This window comes from Thrips palmi, unplaced genomic scaffold (genome assembly GCF_012932325.1).
Source record: "Thrips palmi isolate BJ-2018 unplaced genomic scaffold, TpBJ-2018v1 HiC_scaffold_17, whole genome shotgun sequence".
Taxonomy (NCBI): Eukaryota; Metazoa; Arthropoda; class Insecta; order Thysanoptera; family Thripidae; genus Thrips; species Thrips palmi.
Genome location: NW_023144626.1, coordinates 4,742,273 through 4,768,669, shown reverse-complemented (window position 1 = coordinate 4,768,669; position 26,397 = coordinate 4,742,273). Strand labels below are relative to the sequence as shown.

Sequence of the window (26,397 nt, the reverse complement as noted above, 5' to 3'; positions counted from 1 at the left end):
AGTGCCGTGCCGTTATGAACTCCGTGCGCGACACGCCGCGCGGCGCGTCGCGTGAGTGGGAAGTCGCGGGGAGAGCAGCGACAACACCGACACACTCGCCCAGCCCGGACCGGACCTCGCGCAAGGTGCACCTTGGCATTTCGTCAACGTCTTTCGCGAAAACCGCATTTTACCTGTTCGAAACAATTTCAAGTTGGAAAGGTAATTATTGTGGCAGTGCACGTGGTGCGTGGCGTGCCAGATGCCGCGCGCCGTGCCGTGCCCGTGCCGTGCGCGGCGTCTAACGCGCTGCCAAACTCGGAGGGCTCTATGCAAATGGCGCCAACTTTGCGGTAGAATCAGTGACAATCCAATCGTCGTCAAGACGTAAACACACACACACACGCACACACACACACGCACGCACACACGCACACACACACAAACGCGCGCGCCCTGTCTTCACGTACCAATGGGGAGTAACTTTTCATGGAGTTTCTGGTTCAAAGGCGCTAGTGCCAGATGACAGGCCGTCCGGGAACTGTATAGGTATGGGAGGCGCGTCGGGTGGCGTCGGGCGTCCGGACGAACGCATTCAAGAAATGGATGGGAGGGGTAAGCAACAGTTGTGTCGCGTTCCATGTGTGTGCCCTGGAGACGCGGAAATGGGGAAAGTCTTTGGCGTGGAACGGGACGACTACAGTGTAGTAGTACGGGAGCGCCCCGCCTGTTATGTGGGACGCGGATGCGAAATTTAGCGGTCGGAGGAAGCAAACGAAACAAGAAGCGCCGACAGGTATTATTATGAGAACCACGCTCTCTATTCTCCGTGAGTTTTGCTCGGGATTTGTTTTCACAGCGCGCGCACACACACACACACACACACACGCACACACACACAGTGAAGTAATATCTACGTCAGCCGGAAGCAAGGGCCACCTAACGCGGCACAAAAAAAACACGGTACATACATGCACGACACGGCCGAAAGCAGGGCGCCAATATTTGCATCACCGGCGACCGAGTAAACTGGCCGACTTCATTTTGCACTGCCTTGCAGTTTAGAGGATTTTCTTTTCTCACCGGCGGGGATGACGTCGGGGTCGGCGTCGTCGGCGGCCTTCCGCGAGGACGGCGTCGACATCGTGGCCTTGGGGGCCGGCGCGGTGGCGGCGCCCGGCAGCAGGCTGGTCGCGGGGGCGGCGTCGTCCGGGGACGGCGACGTCGGGGACGACGGCGGCCGGCGGCGCGGCCGGAACACGGCGAGGACGAGCAGGGCCCCGGTGGCGACCAGCAGCAGCGCGCACGACGTCGCCACCAGCCCGCTCAGCAGCGGCTGCGTCCCGTCGTCGGGCTGGTTGGAGGGACCTGGGGGACAGGCACGTCCAAACAGTGTGAGACTATCCTCTGAATAAAATATTAAATTAAAAACGGCCGCTATACATTTCAAAGGATAGGTCACCACCGCCCCCCGGGACCGACGTGCTCTCGAGACGCGGGGTATGGACGGAGGCTGAGGCTACTCCCTCTGAAAGAAACATTACGCCCCCCCCCACCCTCCTTTCAAGGCCTAGAACACATGTTACATATGATGCGCATGCTACATATGATTCAACTAACCTAACCTAACTTCGTCGGAGGCCGGGCGCTCGACCCGAGCGCCTGCAAACGGCGGGGTAGGCCGCCCGGGCGCACGCGGGTGGAGCGGCCTGCCTGCCTCGCCGGGCGCTCTCCGCCGCGCTGCCTTCCACCGCCTTCTGCACGGCCTGGCCGCACGGCCGGCATGGGCATGGCCGGCGGGGCATATGAGGCGGGTCGCGCGGAGCACGCGCTCAAATACCCAGGTGAAATAAAAATAGAAAGAAAAGCAAAACAATTTATTCGCAGAAAGGGCAAAGCAAGGAAGAAAACCGCGCCCATCTGATAGCGCACGGGCGCACCTACACAAATAGACAGTCGCGAACGTGTGGAGTAAAGTGACCTTTTACCTTGGCTGAGGAAGGTCAAGGTAACACCCTCGCCAGTCTAAACACGCACGCGCACACACACGCACAGCGGGGGTGCCGCACAGTGACTCTGTTACTTGCGTCCCCTTGTCTTTTTGCCATGTTTGTTAAAGACTCCCGCGGACGCAAACATTATGCAGCACGCGCGTTCGCTTTGCATCTAGTTGGGCGGCAGTGTATTAATATTTATGAAAGTTGTTGTCCTCCTGTAGTTTTCAAGCCCCGCCCCTCCAACTCCGGCCCCCTCGCTGGCCCCCGTCCGCGTCGCCCCGAGGTCCAGAAGTAGCGGCTGGAAAAAGCTGGCGCGCCAGCTGGCATGCGACATTCTAAACATCGTCTTGCTGTTTACCCGCTTTGCATGGCAGCGCGCTAGCGTGGGTCTCAGGTGTCGGCAGGCGTGCCCAGAGTGCGGCACGCCAGATGACGTGTCGAACTTCACCGCCCGGTGCAGGTCGTCAGTAGTATGGAACAGTCCAGGTCACTCGCCGCCATGGCGTCGTGGAGGTGGGGCGTCCAAGACGTCGGCGAGACCTGGGGGTATTCTTACTACTGTCGCTGTCCGCCGTCAGGGCATGGCATTGAACTCCGCCTTCATCTGAACAAGCAGCCCCCTCCCTGCCCCAGCCAGACAAATCCGTGTATCCAGCCGATGCTCGTCCACCGTCCACGCCGCCGTCGTTCTCTTTTTTGTTGTTGTTTATTTTTCTCTCCGGACATGTGCGTTCGCGTTCGCCCGCAACGCACCGCTGCACAGATTGGAGGCGAATCGGTCTCGTCCCGACGTCCCTCGGCATCGCAGGGCACGGCGCGGCAAGGCATCGGGGCAGCGGCCAACAACGGTTTCGAGGAGAACGGCGGGGAGGTACGAGCAAAAATCGCGTGCATCGTCTGCTTCAAGTGGGGTAGCGGGCGGGGCAGGTCAGACCCTCGAGCCGTGAACACTACTCGGCCCACGGCTGCCAACGGCCGGCAAGAAAGTAAAAATGGAAGGGCGCGGCTAAGAAGGCGCGAGGAGCAGGGGGCTGAGGCGGGCTGAGGCGCGTAAAGCCCTGAGAGGGAAAAGATCCCCCTCATAAAGGGGGCAGTTCATCTAGCTCGGAGTATCTGTTACCCTCGTCCATAGACCCCGGGCCACTCGGCCCCAGCTCTCCCAGCTTCGGCAGTTTATCGGACCACCCTGGCCATCGCCCACTCTGTTTTATAAAAAAATATATTTGAAAATCGGAGGAAGGCAAGGTGTCGTCAACCACGCTTACCGTGCCTCGGAAAGTCCGGAGAAAAACATGGAGCTAAATTGAAGCAGCTTTGCATCTGTCAGACATGAACTCTCTTCACCCCCGAGATTATCCGTCTCGGATTAAAACCACTGCCACTATAGAACAAACGGCGTAAATATTACTGAAAATTTCACCAGCAATTCTGTGCCTCGTCCTTATGACGTTACAGTAAGCCCTCCCCTTTTCCTCCCCTCAATTAAGTCCGCATTTGAAATAAATGTTTCATACTCCATGTTCCAGATTAATTTACCTCGCTTCCGAGGCGGCGGAAGTGGAAATAGGACTGGAAAAATAAAGGAGATCCGACGAGAAAGGAAGAACGGTGGAAAAAAAAAGTCGGTGACGCGTGTGCGGACTCTTTATTCAAACGCACTATGTCTTTGGAGACGCGGGGAGGAAGTGGGGAGGGGGGGGGGAGCAAAAAGACTATCCCAGTCTGCGGAATGGAGGCGAGGGCGGCCGGGCAGATGAGCAGGCCACTGCAGGGAAGAAAGACAGAACAAGAAGAGAAAGAAAATGGCGGAGGAAGGACGGAAAGGGAAGGGGAGGGGGCGCACAGGCGAGGCGCGGAGATCTCATTTCTGGTGTTTTATGATACAAATATCCCGGCAGGCGTTCCGTCTACTCTCCAAGTGGTGTTTGAAGCGACGCTTACTCTGCATGTTTATGATTCTGTTGCGCCTCGCCCTAGGCCCACCCTGCAGGGGGACAGATGCGCCCCTGTGACTGTGTGTGTGTGTGGGAGAAAGAGATGTAGATGTGTGTGTGCCTGTGGGTGTGTGTGAGGGTCTCTCTCTCCGAATGCCGTTTCCGGAATGGAGTGAAGGTCAAGTCGCCCAGCCTGCAGTCCCTTAATTGACTCGTCATTGGGTCGGTCGTCCTTAATGGAGTCCCCGATGCCGGACAGGTCCTGGATGTCCGGCACGGTCCAGCGCAGCCATTCAGGGGCGAGTTTCAATTTGGCCAGCGGACTGAGACGATCCGGGCGATGCTCAGCCCCCCAGGGGGCGGCCGTGTGCCCCGGTGTGCCCCGGTGTGCCCCGGCACCACGTTTGCCCGTGTCAAGGCGGGTCTCCGCCTGGAACTTTGTGCCAGGTGGGCGACGGCCCCCGTTCGGATTGGAGGTACGCCGTCCCACCGCACCGCGGCACCTGCGGCTGCGAGGGCCCCACCCGGGGTCCGGCGTTTGGCGCGGCACTACGTCGCACAGCGTACTCGACGGGGGTTTGTTTCAACTACCCCCACCCTCGCAAAGCGCGAGCCACTCCTCGTCTTTTTTGGGCCCTATTCGCCGCTCTTGTACTGCGGGGGCCGCACTGCAAGACGGGGAGCTAAGCGATGTGACGGCGACGGCCCGGGCGACGGCCTCGGCGACGACTGCCCGGGCGTAATCAAGTCCGTGACGCGCGGCGGAGGTCGTAAGCAAGGGAAACAGAGCGAGGAGCAAAGTGTTACATTTGGCGGCGCTGCAGCTAACACGAGCACGCGCGCGGCGTTGCGAGGCATTCGGCCGCGCTGCTGCAGATTCTCCCCTTCACTCCGTCGGCGGCATTCGACGCCCGAAACTTGGCGGGGTGCGTGGTAACCTAATCTCCATGTTTACTCCGCCGTACGCCCCGCACGCCGTACGCGGTGTTGCCCGCAGGGGCTGCTCCGAGACTCTTGACCCCGTCTCGGGCCGTCCCCGCTGCGTGGCGCTGCGGTGGATGGCGTAATACCCACCCCGGGCAGTGTGGGGCCGTGGCGCCGTTAACGCGCGCCACTCGTGCCCTGTAACGCGCTGCACCCGCCAAGACGTCGCGACGGTCTCGGAGTCCGGGTCTCGGAGTCCGAGAGGCAGAGTCCGAGACTCGAACGTGACTTACCGGCCACGGGGTCCGCGCCGCGCAGGGGCCCGCCTTCCAGGACCTTGGCCTCGGAGTGGCCCTTGGCGTTGACGGCGTACAGCCGGGCCGAGTAGGACGCGCCGGGCTCCGGGGCCCAGGCCAGCTCCCAGACGGGCGGCGCGCCCACGGGCAGCGTCAGGTTGTACAGCGGCACGGCGGCGGCCTCGCGCACCAGGTGCAGCATGAAGTGCTCGGGCAGCCCGGACGGCGGCGCGGCCCGGCAGTCGACGCGCAGCATGCCGACGCCGGCCGGCTCGGTGGTCTCGGTGACGGCGGCGACGCCCAGCTCCAGGCCGGCGCGCGGCGGTGGCGGTCCCAGCCGCAGCTCGGCGGGGCTCAGCAGGCGTGCCATGGAGCAGTTGGACGGCGGCAGTGGGAGGCCTGCGTCAACGACCCCGGAAGGGGAAAGTTAAACGGAAAACTTGAACACTTAACACTCAAGGGTGCAGAGCGTCACGGCGGGGCACCAGCAACCGTTCATTTCCTGCGAGATTAAAAATTGACGCGCTGGGCGCCGGTTATGCTGCGCTGCTAGCTGCTTGTCCTTGCGCAGTGTGTGCACTGTGGGGTCGGTCAGGGGCATCAGTATGTGGCGTGTTGGCTCAGCAGGCCTGCACTGCACTGCACTGCAGCGGGCTGGGCCGGGCCGGGCGGCCTCCGCGTCGTCGCCCCCGGGGCCTCCACGGCCTCCCCCTGGGGCCTCCACGCGTATCCCTCCACGTTTATCACCCGACCCTGGCGGCCCCGGCCGCCCCGGAGGCCCCGGAGCATCTGCATATTATGCCCCTTCTTCCCAGCATAAAACATTTTCGCTCTTCTTTCATATCGTGGCCCCGCCCCGCCCCGCGCGGCGCTGCAGCCCACACCGGCCCGCTCGGACAATGTCCCGCGCGCTCGCTCTCGCAAGGAATTGAGAGGCTCGCTTTCTGTCCGTCTCTCTCGCACTCTTGGGGCGGCCTGCACCGCCCGCACAGGTGCGAGGGAGACGGAGCGACGACACACTTTGCGGAGTCAGTCCGCTGCACTGCGAAAGGGAACCAGTCAGTCGCGCCTGCCCTGCGCGGGCTGCCGGCTGATTCGTCTCGTCGCGCTGTCTCTCTTACACGCTTCCGGGACGCCCCACGCGTGTGAGAGAGACAGGGCGACGAAAGCGCCGTTCGGAATCGGACTTGAGGAGGGGCTTTTCAGGTGATGGAAACGCCTTGAATAATAATAGCGAATGGAAGTCTTACACACATACCGGCTGGCGAGGACAGGGGGGCGCGGGGAGGGAAAGAGAGAGAAAAAAGATAAAAAGAAAAGAGAAAAAAAATGAAAAAAGGGTGCGCCGTGTTCTCTCTTTCTCTCTCTCTCTCTCTCTCTCTCTCTCTCTCTCTCTCTCTCTCTCTCTCTCTCTCTCTCTCTCAGTGATGCGTTCAGCATGCAGGCTGCAATCACTCTCGGGAATGGGATGGCAGGCACCGCCCCATTGATTAACAATAAGGGAAGCTTGAAAACGGCAAACAGTGTGCAAGGGAGCAGCGCAGAAAGGAGCCAACAAAAGCAGCCCGAAACACCCCACCAAAAAGTACGCACGACTGTGAACACGGTGAATGTGAATGGGTCGACGCAATCAATGCGAATAGTGCTTCGATTACCACCGGGTCGGGCCTCACCCCGTCTATCCTCTTAGCTGATTTGATTGCAACTTTTGAAGTGGTCTGTGATAAACGTCGAGGTGTCGAGGTCTTAAAGTGGAAATATCATTGCAAAACTTCCGAGACAATTTTTAAAAATAATCTGACGGAGTCAAATAAAATTTGGTTTAAAATAAAACATAAAGAAATTTGAAGCCTACGACCCTTGGGGTTCGAGCCGCCTGCGACGAACCGGTGCCGGCTCGTCCGTCTGTTTTGGCAGTGGCGCAGTGGCTAGCAGTGGCGGGCACGCCGCACCCAGTGGCCCCCCCCTCCCCCCGCCCCTCGCAGTCGACAATCTCGCCAAGTGACATTCATCCCCATTGAAAAGCGGGGGGGCTTTCAGAAGCGCAGCGGCCGTCGTCCCCGCCTTTGGCTGCAGACTGATTCCGAGAGTCGTTTCCGTCGTTCTGCCTCTCTCGCACCAATACGGGACGCCTCATGAGTGCGAGAGAGACAGGGGAACGAAAATGACTCTCGGAATCAGTCTGCACTGGTAGCCAGGAAACGCACCCCCACTGCAGTGTGGCGGCAGGGCCGGCTGGGCCGCGAGTTGGACGACGTGGAGGGACTGACCTGCGTGCACGACGCGGACGAGGCACGGCCGCTCCTGGCCGCCGACGGCGTTCTCCGCGCGGCACGCGTAGGTGCCGTAGTCCTTGGCGGCGCGCGGCGTCACCAGGACGGTGCTGCCGTGGTGCTGGTGGCGGTGCGGCGTGGCGACGGCGGCCTCCGGGAAGGACCAGCGGTACGACGTGGGCGCGGGCACGGCGTCCACGGCGCAGGCCAGCGCCACCGTCTCGTGCAGCAGCGCGCCCACCAGCTCGGCGTCGCGGTGGCGGCACTCCGGGGCGTCTGCAAGCAGCCAAAGCAGTTTAGAGCAATCACTCCGCGGGGCCAACCAATCAGAGTCCCTCCTTGAGACTGCGTTCCTCCTCCATGTTGCGGATCCGTCTCGCCATGGCGAGGTTTTGCTGACACCCCTTCTAGCTCGGCCTGCTCAAGCACCTGACGTGTTGCTTGATGTCGACACTGCAGGGAGTGTCCCTTTATTTTCGCGCCCCTTTACAGGCTGTTGAGCGGCCGTCTCCTTGAGAGTACCGCTGCAGGCAGACGGGTTGTTCGGCACAACGACGACTGCGTCCGCGAGGCCGGCGGGCAGCGCGCCGCGTCGCGTCGCGCGCACACTCCTTCTTTGGCTCGTGAAGGCTGAAATAAATGAGGTTAAGGTCGCAAGAAAAGTGAAATAGAGTTAAGAAGAGAAAAGAACGACAATGACGGAATGCCTTCTGTGGCAGCGCTAGCAGCGCGAGCAGCGCCGGCTCGTTAGCAAACGGAATGAAATCATCCGTCCGTCCGTCCGCGCCGTGTCGCGGGGGGGGGAGGGGGGAGGGGGAGGGGGGGGAGGGGGCTTAGTGACCGGGAGGGGGTGGCGGCGAACCGCAACCCAAACGCCTGCAGCGCCTGCAGGTCCTAAGCAAAGTAGGCAAAACATTCTCCGGAGCGGCAATTTGTTAAAACACGTCGCTTAGGGGCGCCCCCCCTGGGCCGGGCCGCCGGGCCCTTGGCTCGCGGGCGGGAGGCAGGGCGGCGCGGAGGCAGGGCCTAGGTCGTTAGTTTGTCCCGGACCATTTCTGATGCCATTTATCAGTTTTCAAAACCAGATGCCGTCCCGGGCGAGGGGGTGGAGGGGGGTGGGGGTTCGGAGGCGCTTGTCTGGCAAGCACGCCCGGTCCGCATACGACTGCATAAAGGGTCCAACAGGCGGGGGCAGGGGGGTGGGGACAGGAAAAAAGGTTCCGCCGTCCTTACGGCACATCCACGCACGGAGAAATATATTGGCTGTAGGCAGAAGGGCATCGGGTCCCGTCCCGCGCAGCCCAGGGCCTCCAGGGCCTCCAGGCCGCCGGGGGCAGGCGCTGGTCGCGCAGGTGTCGTGTGGGCGGCGGTGCCGGGCGGTGCGGACCCACCCGCTGGGCCTGTGCGGGTCCCGGCCGGCGGCCTCGGTCTGCCCGGCCTGTTCCACCACACTGCGACCGGCATAATTCAATACTGATGCCTTTTGTTTCAATTCATCATGTTTGCCAGATAGGTCAGGGAGGGAGGCACATGGACGGAGGTCGGATCGGTCGGGTCCAGACCGACGGGGAAGGGAAGGCGACTTCAGCGTCCTTGCAGAAAGGAAAGGCAGGTTGTTTTCTTTCGTTGCTTTTTCGAAGCCCAGGCCGCCAGCCTGTTCCGGGAAACAACGCAAACTCGCGTTGCTGATACCCTTGCAAGGCCTTGCGGCAGCGCGGGGGACAGCGCACGCCATCAAGGCTGTCCTGCCGATAGGCAACATTTCCTTTTACTGGCCGCTCTCAAGTCCGTTTTCATGTTTTTGGGACGCGGTGCGCTACGCTGCGGGTTGTTTACGAGCGCGTCGTGCGGCGTGGTGCTTATTGCCTGCAAGCCGCGCTGCCGGGCCGCTGCTTCTGCTCGCCAGCGCGCAGCGTCGTTAGAGTTGCTGTAGTTTTACGCGGGGGACGCCGCCGTGGACGCCCAGGACGAGACGACCTGGACGACCGCCAGCGCGCTGCGGTGATCACGGCCGTATGGAGCACGCTCTCTCTCCGCCAGCCGGAGGAGTTTTCGAGGACCCAGCCTTGGACCCAGCCTCCCCGTCCCCCCGCCACGCCATTCCGTCGGCGTAGACAGGCGTCGCCCCAGAAAGACGCGCCGCGCCGCGCCCGGCCGACGTCGCCGACGTCGCCGTCACAGCGCGCCGCCCCTAAACAACTCAAGGAGCGAGAGGAGAGCGATTTCCGTCCCCCGCCGTGGCTCCGCCGCGCTGGCGGGGCTGGCAGACAGGCGGGCTGGCGGCTGGGAACAACAGTAAGTGAGCAGGACGCGAAACAGCTCAATCACGGGCCGACATTTGTCCCCCCCCACCCCCCACCCCCACCTCGGATAGCAGCCCGAGCAGCGCGCCGTGGACATGCCCGTTGCCTGCTGTCGTCTGCTTGCCCGCCCGTATAAGGAAACCAAACGAGTATTAACCGAGAAATTTGAAAGAGAAAAGAAAAAATTTGAACTCTACACCCCCTCCCCAGTCTTAATGGGGAGGCCTCCTGCTTTACTTCGGTGTTCGGGATGGGAACCGGTGCTATCAGGTACCTGGGGTTAATCCCGTCAGCGACCCAAGCGTTCGCCGGGGGACCCAGTAGGACCCCAAAGCTCAGGCAGCTGGGTGAGAGCACCCAGTACGAAGCTCTTTGAGGGGCGGGACGTAGAGTGAGACGACAGAGAGACAGAGAGAGACTCAGACAGAGAAGAGGTTTGGTGGGAGCTTCTTGTTTTCGTAGGGTTGGTTGTGTACCCCATGGTACCCCCACTGTCCGGCGCTCCCGTACCGAACATACAGCGTTTTAGGCCAGCTTCAAAGGACTTATCATCGCCTCCCCGACGAGTCAAGGAGGCACCACCCGCAACCACACACCGGATGGTCTGGATTGATGGATCAAATACTCCATCGCTCCAGTGCCGAGGCCAACCCGCCGAAGCGGATTGCTTTTTAGACACCCACAGCGGAGTGGCCAGGTGAATGTGACTCTGACCACTACGCTATCACGCTTGTACGTCTGACAGCGTGTTGGACGACGGGTTTGAGTTGCAGTGGGAGGAAGGCGGTCGAAAAATGTAATGAAATGATGGGATTCGATCCCCGGACCCCGCCCTCGGGATCACACGACTTTACGCTCTCGGCCACCACGGCCCATGATGAGGGGATCGGCGTGAGGTGGGTTCTTGACGCAACAGGACTCGACCGACCCGGTCAAAATTTCGCAAGAAGTTGGGGGAGTCGAACCGCCGACCCTAGCACTGAGAACCGACGCCTCTACTCCCTGGACCATCACGTCCCATGCTCGGAGTGGGCTCACGTTTGCGGGTTTGAACCGCACTGGGTGAGGCAGTAAAATTAAATGGAAATATTTGTTAGGAGTCGAACCTCCGGCATGTGGGCCTGTTGCACACGGCTCCGCTCGGATGGCCTCGAACCACCACCCTTAGGATAGCAAGTCGAAAAAACTTTTGTGACGGTGGTGTTCGAACGCCGGCCTGCGGTAACTCGACCCCAAGTCTCTAACCTCTCGGCTATCACAGCAGTTGTGAAACGCGATGGATCATCTGCTTTCATTAACGTTCGTTGAATGAGATTTTTTTCATCCCTCCGAAAACTCGGTGGCGGTCCACACGACGACAGGGAAGGGAAGGGGGTGTGCGTGTGCCAAGGATGCCACCGCCCACCCTTCCCAGGTATAATTAGGCCACTTTAATTTATTAAAATGAGCGGAGCGAAATTGCCGTTGGCCGGGTTTCCTTTATATACGGAAATCTGGACCGAATCTCCGGATCGCTTCGAGAACGCTGCATATCTTACGCCCCGTTAAATCATTCGGGCTTTTCAGACTAGCGAATCTCGCCGCAAAACAACAACCGCTGGCCGCTCTTAGCCGCGCGCACTCAAGCACGCAGCGTATTTTTGAAATCCCGCCGACTTTTTCTGACGGCACTTTTCTTTTCTTCTTTCTTTCTCTTGTTCGCCTTCGTGCTCCGTCTTTCTCTTTCTGTCTGGCCTCTCCCTCCCTCTTCGTCTCCGTCCGACCGTTCGATCAACCAGTCACTCGCGGTCCGTGCGGTCATCCAACTCGAAACAAAGTTACCGCTGGTTACCAAGCGATGCCACAAAAGTGTTGGAGGGACAGAGAGAGAAAGAGGGAGAGAGAGAGAGAGAGAGAGAGAGAGAGAGAGAGAGAGAGAGAGAGAGAGAGAGAGAGCGAAAAGAAAGAGATGCGCCGGCAGTGAGCGCGGGGAGGCGAGGGAGTCGAGGGGGTGGGGGTTGTAGGGGCGTGTTTAGAGTAAACCGAAAAGTTCGCCTGCTTTCTCCACGCTCCTAAAAACACCCTTCCCGAGGAGCTGGCGCTAGCGCGGTGGCAAATGCAAAAAGGGGGCGGGGGAGGGGGGAGGGGGGCGATAACGGGAAACAGAGGAGGCGGAAATGAAAATAAACTGAAGGAGGGGCGCCTTTTTTACGACCCACACGAAGAGGGCAGCTCATTGATGGAAAACGTTAGGAAGAGCGACCGGCACCAACCGAACACCGCATTGGCTCGCCTGGGATGAAAACAATACAGTCGACCCCCCCCCCACTACCCTCTCTCATGGATCAGACAGGCAGACACAGTGACACCAACACACACGGCATAGAAAGATAAAAGGCAAAGCAAGTTGGCATCCAATAAGAGGGGCTAACATTATTTTGGAGTCGCGTAGTTGTCTGCCGCCTCCATCTTCCTCGTCGCAAACAGGAAAAGCACGCATACACTCTTAAAGTCTTTTTTCTAAACACTTTTGCATAAAGTAAGAGCCGCTTTTGAAAGTGGGTCGCAAACATTGGCAGAATGGCGGAAAAATTGGCGGAGGTTTTGTTTTATTTCCACGAGTCCTCTCTGGCAGTGTAGTCGTGGAGCATTAATCTGGCCCTTCTTTTCCCGGGTGTCGCGCGGAGGCCGGGCCTGGCGGGGCCTGGGCCACGTCGGCCGCCTTGGCCGCGTCCACGCCGGCCGTGCGGTGCCGTGCGGTGCCGTGCGGCAGGATGGCGCCATTCAGGGCTTACTTGCAGCCTAGGCCGCGCCGCCGCGCCGCCGCCACGACGCGCACCACACTGAGAGTCGCTCTGTCTCCCTCGCTCCCACGAAGCGTCCCGCACGGGCGCGAGAGAGACAGAGCGACTCTCGGAATCAGTCTGCGGCACCGGCGGCAACGGCCGCGCGGGCGGGCCCACTATTTTCTGCTTACCCCGTCGTAAGGAGACACAAACTCATCTCTGGCCGCGCGAGCCGTGCGAACACAAGGCGAAGGGAGGGCCGAGTAAATTACGATCAAGACGGCGGCCTGGCGCAGCCTAGCGGCGGACTCGCGCTGTCTCTCTCGCACCGCCACGGTCCGCCCCATGAGTGCGAGGGAGACAGAGAAAGCCTGGCGCGGGGCGTAAGTCATCCCGGGGACACAAACAATTGGCCGGGAGAGCCGCGGCCACGACACTGTTGGCCTGCGCCGCCAGCAGCCAGCCCGAGCGGCCAGCCACCTGCCTGTAAATCAGGTCGGAGTGCGGCCGGAATCGGAAAGCGGAGCCGAAGCCGCGCGGAAGGTGGCGCGGAAATAACAAACAGACACCGCGCCGCTTCTCGGAAACGTCAATAATCTGTAAGAGTCGTCGATGCGCGGTGCAATCGCGCTTCCAGAACGAAGAAAAGAAAAAAAAACTGAAAACCTTGCGCCTTCATCCCTCATCCCGCTGCTGCTGCTTTACGGGGTGCGGTCGCAGCCAACCCTACACTTCACCGCGATGCCCATTTTATAAGCCAGTGGGCATCGGACGCAAAATATCGGAAAGCGCGCCGCGACGCGGAGACCGGGACGGGGGTCCGGCCGAGGAGCGGCAAAGGGAGCCCCCCCCCCTTTCCCCTCGCCATTTGCACAGATTAAAGGAAAGGCATCTTGTCGCTTTGGCAGCGCCACCGCGGTCCACCGGCAAGCCAGCCTGGGAATGCGGGACGGAAAAATGGGACAAAAATGAATGAAAAATGATGTAAATGGAAACAGTGTGCATGCCGTTTTGCCGCCGTGGCGCCACTCACGCTGGGCTCGCAGATAGCGCGAACCAGGCGGCCTCGCGAGGTAACAGGTACCTACACTCGCTGCGGCTGCAACTCAGCCGTTCGGGTCCTTGCTGCTCGTCGCCGCCGCTGATTCGATCGGCGCGGACGACACGAAATAACGAAGTGAAAGGCCCTTCGGGACATTAGGCATCCCCGGCTATCCTAATCCAATCAAATAAACGCAAAGGGAGCCGCGCCGCTGGAGTCGCCGGAGCCGCTAGAGCTAGCTGCTCCCCAATCCGGCCACGTCTTACGATCACCGCAAGGCCTCCCCCCCCCCTCCCCCTCGCGTTCGACGCCAAACGGGATCGGAATCGAGATTAAAACGCTGCGGCCTGCGGCCTGATTCCCGGGGACGTCCTCGCCGCCCCGTCTCCCTCGCACCCATACGTGAGGCCCCATGAGTGCGAGAGGGACAGAGCGACACTCCGCTGCACCGGGACCGCGCGTCCAGTCGGCGCAGTCACTAAATGCGCGGGTTTTATGCCTACCGCGGCCACTAAAAGCGAAAACGCAAAAGATTCACCACACCGTAAATGGCGTTGTACGTACACATGACGACGAGGGTGAGGGCCGGCGAGTGGGCGCGCCCCACGGCGTTGCTGGCGTGGCACGCGTAGTCCCCGGCGGCCAGCTTGGACACGCGCCGCAGCACCAGGGTGCGCTCCGTCACCACCACGCCCGCCGACAAGCTGGACTGCACCGCCTCGCCCTGGAACCAGATTCAAGTCAAGGGTAGCAAGAAACAGCAACAGCGGAATACACAACCCAAAAAAGAGTCGTTATTTCGGGCAAGGATTCGGGTGCGACGGTGACCTCCAAATACGTGCTCTTGGGGTGTGAAATCGGACAGGTCCGTCCGTTGGCACGAGGCCGATGACGAGGTCTCGCCGGCGGCCGAGGCCGGGCAGGGCCTCTAGGCAGGGCCTCTGGGCAAGGCCAGCCCAATAAGCGTGTTGTGTCGGGTTGCACAGGGCAAGGGGCCCGCGGTGGCCGCGCTCGCCGGGCTAGCCAGGCCGAAGGCCGTAGGCCGCCAAAGGCCCATTCCGAGGCCCGCCACGTCCCCCGCACGTCCGCCACGTACAGGGCGTGGCCGAGCGTGTGCAGGCCGGGGCGTGGCGGGGCGTGGCGGGGCGTGGTGGAGCGTGGAGCCGGCTGGCGGCTAGGCTCGACGCCGAAACGCGTTTTTTTCATAGCCCGGGCCGGCACGCGCGCCCCGCACGCCGTACACGCAGTACGAGGGATGTTTTCTCGAAAATGACCCAATCCTGGCTTTCAGCCACCACTGTATGGGCCCGATTCCACCACGCGGCGCACTGCGTAGGGCACGAACAAGTTTTCACCTCGGAGCAAAGCCAAGCGATTGCGAAGAATCGTCGAATCAAAAGAATGAAAAGACTGCGCGTGAATCCAAAACGCGCCGCGGGCTGCTGGCCTCCAGCGTGACCTCCAGCGCCAGCCAGGCAGCCTCCAGCGGCAAGTGTTATCAGCCGCCGACGGGGAGGGCCCTCCAGCCCGCTCCAGCCCCTTGTCTGCCCGGGCCGCGGGCTGCGGGAGGCCCCTCTCAGGAAACCGTAATGGCTATTGCAACAGGCCACATCGCCCTCCGCCCCGCCGCGCCCCGCCCGCTCGCGAAAGAATTGCAAGCAACAAAAACCGCGACCACCATGAAGTAAATATCCAGGACGCCGCCGTGCCGGGGCGGCCGGGACTGCCGGGCAGGCCGTGTGGACAAAGGCCGTGGGCGCGGTGGCGGTGTCTGATTCCCATCGTAAACACTCCGGCAGTGCGGCCGGGCCTGGGCCGGGCCGTGAATGGGCTGGCCGCGCAGTAATTCGACCACAGCGAGGGAGAGAGAGAGAGAGACAGACGAAATAAAGCAAAGGCAGGAGCGGGATGGCGACAGGCAAGGAGCGAGCGAGAATTCAATAAGGCCGCAAGGCTTGCAGCCCCGCGGGCTGCGTCCCAGCGGCACCTCCGTCGCTCTGTCTCCCTCGCACTCACGGGGCGCCCCGTCGCGGTGCGAGAGTGACGGAGCGCGGTTCGGGCGCATCCCGCTTGCAGTCGCCGTTTTAATTACGGAGGTATTCCCCGCCATTGATTTAGAGGGAGCACTTACATTGTGGGCCCACGTGACGGCGCTGGCGGCGGGCCGGGCGTCCACGGCGCACTCCAGGTACACGTCGTCGCCCGCCTTGATGTTGCTGGCGTTGAGCTTGGCGCCCAGGGTGGCCGTCACCCGCGGCGCGTCTGTGGACAGCATGCTCGACTCCGTCAAGAACACCCGAGAGCGATAACAATAGCACCGACACGAGACTTACAGTGCACCGACAGCCGCCACTCGTCGCGCACCTCGCTGTCCGTGAAGACGGGGTTGTCGGCCACGCACTCGATGACGCGGCCGTCGTGCTCGGGCCGCGGCGTGAGTGTGAGCACGCTGATGGACTCGGTGGCGGAGCCGGCGAGCTGCCAACAAAAGTAAAGCATCACCATGCAGTCACCGCGCGGCCGCCGTCAGCGCCTGCGAACCAGAGGGTAGGCCGTCCCGCCGCGCGCGCACGCACACCGCCGGCCTACCGCGCATTACCATTGCCATTAAGGGCTAGAGAGAAACATGATTTGGAGACGGCAGTGACTGACCCTCTTGACGGGGCCCTGCAGCGCCTCGTTCGATCCCTTCCAGCGCCACGTGATGTCGGCCGGGGGCCGCGACCCCAGGCTCCGGCACTGGAAGTCGTAGCTCTGACCGGCCAGCAGGCTGCGGCCGCCGCCCACGATGCGAGCCGACTGGGGGCGCACTGCGACAGCGTAACAAATACAACAATGCAAAAAAAAAAATAATCCTTGACAGTTAAATTTTTATGTTAAAGATTGTAAAAAAATGAGGTTTTACTTTTGTTTTTGTACTATCAAACACTCTGGAGTTGATTTTCACCCCGTGTCGAGAAAAAGGCTTCGCTTGCTGAGCCAAAAACAGCGAAGGAACCCCGGACCTGTTTCTCTGTTTCTTTTTTTTTGTTTCCTGGTTTGGCCGCGGCGTCCCCGCCACGCGCTCGCCATTGTGTCCAAACTCCATAAAGCCATTTTAGGGTCATTCTGGATCGTTGTGGCGGCGGCGGCGACGGGGCTGCCTGGCCCGTTCCCGTCGGACTCGTCCGGACTCGTCGCCAACAAAGGTAATTCTAAGCGGAGCGAGCGGGCAGCGGGGATACAGTTCACCATTCGCCCCACACATTCAAGTGTATGAATGCCCCCGACTGCCTGCCTTGCCTGTCTGCCTGTCTGTCGGCCTGTCTGTTTGTACTCTCGATCTGACGTTTTCTGTTCCCCGTCGCTGCGCCATTTCGCTGCCGCTGCGGGTCAAGGAAGGCCTGGTGGCCCGGGGGCCTCGCGGCAAAGACGCGCCAAAGAGATGCCGATGCCTGCCGCGCCGCGACCGCAGCTAGTTTGCTCCGGGCCGGCCGCATAGTTTCAGAGCAGCAGCAACAACAACAAAAGCAGGGTTGCAAAATTGGGAACATGTAGCGCAGAATCGTTTTTCTAGTGGACCCGCAGACAGAAGTAACGCTCAAGCAATACACAAAAATATTGGAGTGTTCATTTTATCAAGTTCTTTTTGGAGTTTGCCTTAAGTTTTGCTAATTATTCCCGAGACAAATTTGCCCCCTCCCCAGATGTCCTCGCCGTTTCTCGCCCCACGCACACAGCCCCGGGTCCGAATGACGTTGATTGCTATTTACTCACGGTGTACGTCGAGGAACAGCTCCTTGTCCACAGGCGGCGCGCTGGGGTTGTTGGAGGCTCTGCACACGAGCCTGCCGCGGAGGCCGTGGAGGCCGTGGAGGCGGCCCAGCGCGGGGATCAGCAGGCGGCTCACCACCGAGTCGGGCCGAGGGCCCACCTCCCAGCTGTCGGCCACCACCACGTCCCCGAGCAGCCACACCACGCTGGGACGCGGCCGACCTGGTAACACAGTCACAGTGGCAAGTGGGGGACCACCAAAATGGCGGCCCGCCGAAAGGGGGCACCCATACTACTCACGGTGTATCCCATTAGATTAATGTCAATGATTCATGTGTCGGGAAGCTTGTGCGCTCTGTCGTCACTCTTCCGCGATGCGAGACTTCTCTTAAAAGTTTTCGAAAGTTGTGACGGCCTTGTCATGTCAAGGAGACAGCCGACTTGAACTCCGCTGACGCAGTGTAGCACTTCCACGCACCATGTGTGGTTACTATTGGACGACCCCCTGAGCCTGTGTGCGAGCGGAAGGGGTTAATAAGTGTGTGTACATGTGCGCGCCGCGGCGTGCCGCGGTGTGCCGCGCGCCCCCACCTCAAGAAAGACAATGTGCCGCGTGGCGCGCCCCACAGCCCTCACATTTGAGGACCGGGGTAAATAGTCTTGGCATCCCCTTTGTGTGATGGTGGCACATCCGGGGGGGAGGCGGGGCCTGGCGGGGCCAAGGGGGCCAAGTTTGAGTAGTGGGTGAGGCGGGCGAACAATGAAGGAGGCAGCAGGCAGCGAGACGCGAAAAGGATATTTGAGCGGCCCGCCGCCTGCCGAACCAGAATCGAGCAGAGAGTAACTTCTTGGTAAGTGGAGAATTGGCTGCGTTGGCTTGACCGTCGTCCGTCGAGGCAGACGTGTCGCCCGAACGTTTTCAGGGTACTCGGGGAAGTCGGGGGAACAGCAGTGGGCCCAAGAATTCGACAATCAAGCCGTCTAAACACTTTGCAAGTCTCCCCAAATCCGATCTCTGGATGTAAGGACGGCGCATGGGGCCTCCACGAGCAAGGGGGAGAGGGAGAGAGTTATCAGTTGGCGAAGCCAGTTACCGGAGACGGAGGCTATGGCGTACACTATGCCTCCAACTTTCCGAATGTGCCGTACAAAGTTGCGCGTGGCCCCTGGCCGCCCTGGCCGCCCTGGCCGCCCTGCCATCGGGGCGGAGGTGAAGTAGTCATACCGGCCGGAGCGTGGCAGGGCAGGGCAGGGTAGGGCGGCAGGGCGCCACCTCCTTCCTTTATGAGCGTTTATGGCCGAAGCCCTTCGCCTGAGCCTCATCCCCACGGATTGGCGCGGCCATGCCAGGCCATGCCCTCAGCCCTCCGCCTTCTCGGAATCGACTGCCCCTCTACAGGCATAGGGTTCTCGGAATCCCGCCTCCCCCTCCCCCTGTGTTGGTGCCAAGCGGAAATCACTGCGAATTTCAGTGTACAATTCCAATGAATTTCAGTCGAATTTCGATGATTTTCAGTTGAGTTTCGGTCGAAATTCAGTGCCTTTCAATCAAAAGTCGATGAATTTCAATCAAATTTCGATAAATTTGAATGAATTTTAGTGACTTTTATGCAAGATTGATGAATTTCGGTGTACAAAAATTTGGCTGGAGTTATTTCCCCTTGGTTGGTGCTTGGACGGATCGCATTCTGCGTCGGTTCACATGAACGCGGCAGGTTTCTTGGTGTACTTGCCTCCGATCGCCTCGCAGGCCAGGCTCAGCTCGTCGCCCTCTTTGAGCGGCGGCAGGGACTCGAGCGGCACGCTGGGGCCGCCCTGCGGGTGGGGCAGTCTCGTGACAAGCAGCTGCGACGGTGGAACTGCGGACAGAACGCAGACGTAGGTTCAAATCCCCGCCAGGCGAAAAACCTCCAGTGCCACCCCGACGTACCCGTGACGGTGAGGCCGATCCTGGAGTTCCTGGTCGGCGAGTCCTTGAAGTCCACCCGGCAGCGGTACACGCCGTGGTCCTCCTCGCGCAGGCCGCTCACCACGAGGTGCACCGTGTCCTGGTCCACCACGAAGGACGCACGCGGCCCGAACCACGTCGGCGACGACCAGAGCCTCGCGTGGGAGAGAGGCCGGCCACGCGCGTCCACCCTGAAAAAAAAAGAAAAACAATGTGAGTAGAAATGGGAAACGTTTTGCCGTGGACGGGGGTCGAACCCTCGAACCACCTACCGGTAGATGGGCACTCCGTCGTCGGGCGCGCTCTCGCTGTACCACAACAGCATGAGCGGGGCTTCGCGGCGGCCGCCGAGGGGCGTGCTGGCGCAGGGCAAGGACGCCGTCAGCCCCACCGCCGCCACCACCTCCAGCACAGACTCTGAAAAAATAAAAGGAATTAAATAAATAAAAAGAACCCAATAAAAAACAAACAATTTGCATACGGCTGCATTGTAGACGATTGACAGAGCGCGATCGGTCTACACCGTGTTATTGTTAATGATTGCGCCCCCTCCATTTACACCCACTCATACACGTACACACACTCACACGAGCACAACGCGTTCCCCTAATTCTAATGAGACCGTTTGCACGCTGGAAGGGTTCTAATAATCAGGCCTCACCCAATTACGCCGAGCACTCTGTCACCGCGCTGCACGTGCCGCCACGCGTGTCGATGCAAACAGCAAACAAGGTTGCCAACGCAATTGAAAAATACATATTTTAAAAATCTAACCTAACCTTACCTAACCTAACCTGACCAAACCAAACCTGACCTAACCTATAAATTCAAAGTTTGTGCTTCTCCTCAGTATTTTTAAAAACGTGTTTGTTGGCGTGTGTTTAAGGACTCCAGGTCGTTCCTCGCAACTAATTGTCCCTGGATCAGGAAAAGGACCCATTGGATTGGGCGTTCGTTTTTACGGTGTGGGCGGCCTGAGGCACGAGGAAAGGCCTCAGACAGCAGACAGTACTTCAAAGCCAGGCCCCCTCCTCGTGTCCGCCACACTGTTGGCGCGAGACTGGGAGTCAAAAGGGGCCGGCGGCCTTGTGTGCCCGTCCCTTTATTCACATGCTTTAAAAGTTGTGATTTGGATGTATTGGGCTGGTCCCTCTTATTCCATTGACGAGCAGCCCGGCGTTCCAGCTGAATCATACACTCCGGCAAGATTCGGCAGACTCCATCGATGCGATTGTGTTTTTTTTTTTTTGCAGTGGTGCTGACTCCGCACGTGGGTCGTTGTCATGGCTGCCGGAGTTGCCTCGCTCTGCAGTGGGCGTCGCTCGCGTCGCAGAGCACATGTGCTTCGCTGCCGAGCTACCGTTCGGGGCGCGTGTAAATTGGTTGATAATAGTCCCGGTAACAGCGCACTTTCCAATAAGTGTCAACGAACGTAAAAACGGCGCCCCGCCCCCCGGCCCGGCCGGCCATGGGCCTCGCAGCCTCCCCCTCCCCCTTTTCCAGTGGAGGGCTCCGAGCCGCTTCCAGCAGCGCAGTCCGGCCGCAACAATAATTTCACGCCCTGTTTGCGCGTGAATAGCCTCGCCACGGCCTCGCCTGCACCGTTGTTATTAAATTCTTTTTTTTCGCATTGCGCAAGTGGATTAGATTAGACACAGCAAAGAGTGGGGAAGTCGATCGCAGCAAGAGGCGTGAGCTTCTTTGAAAATAAAATGGGACTAATCGCACAGCTAGCCGAAGGGCGGGGCGCCCGGAGGCAGGCAACCCAACGGACGCGCGCGCGCACCGCGGGCCGGAGGCTGCCGACGCGCCGGGCGCTCTCCAGGCCGCGGCGCCGCGCCGTCTGGCACACTGCCCGCCGCTGTCTCTCTCACGACTCAACGGGCCGCCCTGTGAGTGCGACAGAGACAGAGAGGCGGCTGGCGCGGCGCCGCGGCGGACCCGCCGCTCTCCCAAGCGGGAGGACGAGAGCACGCCGCGCCGTCTGGCGTGGCTATTCTAGACAGACCGAGGTCGCGACCCGGCTGACCTGCAGTGGGTAATGCATCTCCCTCCCACTCGTGGGTTGGTACGCGTGCGAGGGAGACGGAGCGACGGGGCACTGCGGAGCACTGCGGGGCACTGCGCCGAGTGGCTCTGCCTCTGCACGTGTGTTCGTCGTGCCACCTGGCGGCCGGATTTCGTTTTCATGACTCGCGTTGATGCTTATTCCGCGCGCTGCAGTGGCGGATCGCGGTCGCCCCGCCCCGCCCCGCCCCCGACGCGGCGGCACGTGCTTGGCGCGTGCGCGACGTGCGGCGCGGACGTGCGTCGGCCCCGCGCGTCCCCGCGGTACAATAAAGGTCTCGTTACCCACTCTTTACGAGGCAACGCTATACCAAGTCGCCGCGACCGCACTGCGCGCCCCCAACCCCCACGCCTTGGCTTCGCCCAGCTCCGCCTTCGCCGCCGCCCTCGTCGGCGCACCAAACTCCCGGCGACAACCCCCCAAACCTCCGGATACTTTTGCCCCCCGGCGGGGGACGTGCGTGCCCGGCGAGGGCCAACACCGTCAGTGACGCCACCGATTCGCAGTCAAGTGACGACGAAATGGCTTTCGAGGAGTGCTCAGGGAAATTTCTCATCCGATGTTGTCACCGTGTGTTTCACCGACGTGTTTCCATGAATGCAACCAGGAAAAATCACGGTGGCTTTGCTTTTCGCGCTGCGGAGCGGTTCGGCGAATCGGCGGGGACTAGCGGCGACCACTGTCGCACTGTCCCGCTGCGTTCTCCGAAACATGTTTTACTCGATGACCGCCCCGCCCCTCCCCGCCCCGCCCCGCCACGACAAACGATATCACGCTGGGGCCTTCATCACCGAGGCGCCGTTTGTCCTCATTACTTCCGCAAGAGGGGTCAACGGTGGCCCCACCCCGCCCCGCCCCGCCAAAGACAGCAGGGACCAGGACGATGCTACCACTGTCAACAGTTTACGCGCGCCAATTCAAACGCCGCGTTTCGTTCGTGTGCCGTCGTTCGTTCAGCTCGGCCGTCAAAGTGTCAAGCGGGAGAAACAAATTTTCCCCTGCGGCGTCGGTGTCGCTCTCCCAATTATTACCGAAATCTAATGATTCGGCGGCGACACGGCGCGGCGACGCACGACCCCTCGGCCTGGCCCGCCCCTGCGGTGGCCGCTGTATTGCGCCTTGTTATGCACATCCCGCTGGAAGGGGTGGGGGGTCGCCGCGATTCGAACACTGCACCGCCCAGAGCGCGCTGCGGTCACGGCTCGCCCCAAAGCGACGCCAAAGTGAAGCCATGGCGAGGCGGTGCTCCGGGTTCTCGCCGCCGCCCGCCTCGCCGTGCCCACGCCGTCGTCCGTTGGCCTCCGTCGACCTGACCTGCGCGCGCAACTTAAAAATTATTTCAAATCCGAACTGCAATGTGGCGCTGTGTGGTGAGGGCGCGTGCGGTGGCGAGGGTAGTGTGCGATTCAGTGTCCCTTTGGAGCGGAGAGGGGGTGGTGGGCAGACCGGCGGCGGGGGTGGGGGTGGGGGTGGGGGCGGGGGAGGTTGACTGGTTCGCTGATTGCACATCCGTCACGCGATGATTGCGAAACCACAGGCAATCCGCGACAAAACGGCTGCCGATGGCGCGGCGTGGCGGCGCGGCGTGGCGGGGAGCGGTGTGCAATTGAATTGCGTAGCCGGTCGGACAGCCAATGGACGAGCGGCGGGCCAATCCCGCGAAGGGCCGTCCGTAAACCACGTAACGCACGTTACGTAAGTTCGTGGACGAGGGGCGGGGGCGGTTCGTAAAGCACGTAACTGCGTGGGCTGGGGGTATAGATAGCACGCGGGTCCACGCCCCTCCGCTGAGACATTATTGGAAGAATCGGTAATACTGTCCTCGTGGCAGTGGTCGTGGCGGTCGGCTCTGATTTATAGACGGCCCCGCTGCCGTCTGCGCGAGGCGGGGAGGAGGGGGGGGGGACGTCGTCGCTGGATGGCACTCTCGGGCTCCATTCCGCGCGCGTCAAGGGAAGTCGGGGAAGTCCAAAACGCGCCTCGAGGCACGGAAGGACGGCCGGTCGACCGGACAGGCAGCAGTGCAGCGGAAAGAGGAGAGATAGAGGGGAGAGCAAAAGCAGCACCCCGATGTCACGCGGGGAAACACCTAGCCCCCTCCCACTCGCCACAGTCAGGCAAATACGGTGCTGTTGATAGGGGCAGGTCGAATATTCAGCAAGCTAATTGGGTATTGATGCTCGTCGTGGACAAGACCAACAACAGCTCGGCCTGGTTGGGCGGGGCGGGGTGGGGCGGCCATTAGCCCGCAAGGGAAGTGCCTGTGGCGACGACGGCGTGCAGGGCAGGGCCGGCCAGGGCACTGGTAAACATTCCGGGCCGCGGCCCGTCAACAGGCCTGCTTAGAAGAGCCACCTCGTTGCCGGAAAAGCCACATGGACGTGCAAACACGGCAGAGTGGTGGGCGGGTGCAGGGGGGACATGCCATTATGCGCGAGCATCGGCATTCATGTGACGACCTAACCTCTTCAAACAGTCTCGAATCGAACACGTGATGGTGCCGGTGCCAGTGGCGAAGTCATTGCTGTTTGGTTTCGAAGCCGCCGGTCTGTGGTCTGCACGTAGCCGTTGCTCCGGCCGCGTTGCTCGCGCTGGGGCTGCCGCCTTGTCCGTAGGCAGCCCCAGTGCTACAGAGTCGGCGCCCAAGGCGGGCACAGTGGCGGGCACAGTGGCAGGCTGCTCGTGCATTTTTCACCGGCCGGAAGTACGACCATTAGGGAACACGGCGCGTGGAAAGCAATCACTATACAGTGCGTGTCGCAGCAGTCGCAGCGTAGGGCTGTGTGCAGGCGCGGCCCGCCCGGCCCGCCTCGCAGTGCCTCGCAGTCACTTGGATTCATTCGTCACGCTTGTCGCTGCAGACTGCCGCAGACTGCCACGGCGTCTGCGACACTGTTTCCCGCAGTGGTTGCAGCGCCCCAGGCTCCCCGCGCCGCCCTAGGATGCCTCGGGCCCGGCCGCGCTGGTCGGATCTTGACCAACTGCTGGCTCCATCTGACGGGCGGTGGGCGAAGCGAGCGCTGCGACGCGCCGCCGCCCCTCGCCTCTCAACCTTCGGAGTGGCCGCGCCGCCGCTCATGCCACCGCCTTTTCGGAAGCGTTCTGGCGGGTGCCAAGAACCAGAGTACCATTGTAGCAGGGTCGGGCTTTGCGCATCGCACGCGTTTGCTCTCGCTGCGGAATGTAATCGAACCCGGAGATGAAAATACAAACTCCCCGTGGTGGCTAAATACGACATGCAACGGTTGTGGAAGGCGTCGCGGTCACAGGACAGAGAAATGGGGCCGCCCGTCGGGGATTTGTTTTGAAGCGCTTGAAGCTTTCCAGCGGGCCGATCCAACGGCATTGGGTGGTCGTGCCGCGGGCTGGGCGCCCCACGCTGGAACGCGGCGAGAGATATCAGCTTCACTTTTACAGCCAGCCGTCCCCAGCTATGGCATTTACGGGACTGTCAAAAGGCCTGCAAAATGTGAAAGGCCCCTTTTGCCTTTGCATTTCCGTCCTCAGAGCGTGAAATTTGAATGTTTCATTTTATATACACATTTCATTAGATTCGCACAGCACTGCGAAAAACGAATGCCACTCGCTTCCCGTTTAGCTCCCAATTATTTGGCAATGAGGAGTGCCGTGTTTGTTCTCTTTCTTCCTTCCGCGCCATCGCTCTCGCCCGATCAAGGCCCACTTTCATATTTTGGAACGCGGGGCAGCTGCTGCGTCTGTGACGGTCTGTGACGTGACGCGCAGCCCCTGACGTGGTCCGGGACGGAGAGGAAGGGGGGACCGGAGGGGTTTGAGACAACGGAGCGACAGAACGGGGGCATTCTTCCTTTTGCTTGTCAATTATGTGCGATACGAAAGTGGTTTTTTCCCTCCTCTTTTCCATTCCGCAGGCCTGCGTCGCCTTTAGCCGCGCTAACGAGGAGGTTATAGGGCGGCCGGCATCGACTCAGCTAGGCTGCCGCATCCTTTCAGGGCTTTCGAGGTGCGCAGCCCTTCCCTCGCGGCATTAATGACTTCACGTGACGAATTAGCCGAATTACGTAATGACAAATGGGGCGGTCCTCGCTGTTGTCTTCGGCAGTGAAAAGCTTTTCTATATTTTGGCGGTTTGAAACACGCGTGCTTGGTGTGGCCGGGAGCGCAGAACCAGCAGCGCGGCGCGTCTTTCAAATCGTAGTATGGAACCGTCAGAGTACCGGGCCGCCATTTTGGAGGCCCCTGAAAGTCCCATTATTGCACTTCGTTCGAATAACTTCTTCATCGGACTGACTCGGTCACCCTTCATCCCTCCCTGTCCTTCGCGGACAGACGGACAGACAGGCGGACAGACAGGCGGACGCACAGAGCGCGTCGTAATGACGGACGTCGCGTGCTTTTAATTTGAAAATCGGACGGCGCAGATCCTCCGAGAAAGATTGGAGGGGCGCCTGGCGCTTCAGAGCAGCCTGAGCGCAGCCTGAGCGGAGCCTCAGCCCTGCAGCATTACCACAGGCCCACCGAACTTGCGCACCAATCAGCCGAGAAAACAATTCATTACCGAGATAATGGCGGCGAGTGCACTCGATTGGGTCTTCGTTTCACTTCCCGGGTCTTCTCGCGGGAATGGAATTTTGGCGGAATGGTCCGCGCCGCTGCACGTAGCTGGCAAAGACTTTTTGGCGCGGGTATCTTCCCCCCTGCTGCTTGACACGCGCTCTGTCGCTGTCGTTCTTAGGTCATTCCGCATGAGTGCGAGCGAGAAAGAGCGATGCCGCGAAATGACTCCTCGGAACCGCTCGGCACAGGAAGAACAAGGGACAGGGTTTGCGGACTTCTCGGGCAAAAAGTGAGTTACGTCCGCACTGACCTGGTTTGTCGAGTTGAGGGAGGTCTCTACGGACGGCCGCCGATACCGTCCCGACGAGGGTCGCCACCAGCAGCAGCCAGGCCGGCGGCCTCGCGCCGCGCACCTCGGCGGCCGAGTCGGCGGCCCTGCACCAGCCTCTCATCGGGACGTCATGCGGCAGCCGCACTGCAGCGGACATCCATCAGGCTGCTGCGGCTGGCTGGCCTGGGGCAGGGCGATCATGTCATGCACGGCGCGGCGCGGGTTGCCGCGCGGCTGGCCGGCCGCGG

General features: G+C 60.8%; 1 protein-coding gene across 1 annotated transcript; it reads right to left on the bottom strand.

Moving 5' to 3' along the window:
• Positions 1-14,024: 14,024 nt before the first annotated feature.
• LOC117643962 (synaptogenesis protein syg-2-like) lies at positions 14,025-19,593 on the bottom strand. Its single transcript, XM_034383149.1, has 8 exons — positions 19,487-19,593; positions 19,197-19,405; positions 19,000-19,125; positions 17,270-17,488; positions 16,166-16,323; positions 15,847-15,991; positions 15,645-15,775; positions 14,025-14,237 (listed from the first exon to the last, which is right to left on the bottom strand). Exons 1-8 carry the CDS (start codon positions 19,537-19,539, stop codon positions 14,025-14,027), a joined length of 1,254 nt encoding a protein of 417 aa, XP_034239040.1. The 5' UTR covers positions 19,540-19,593.
• Positions 19,594-26,397: the final 6,804 nt, after the last annotated feature.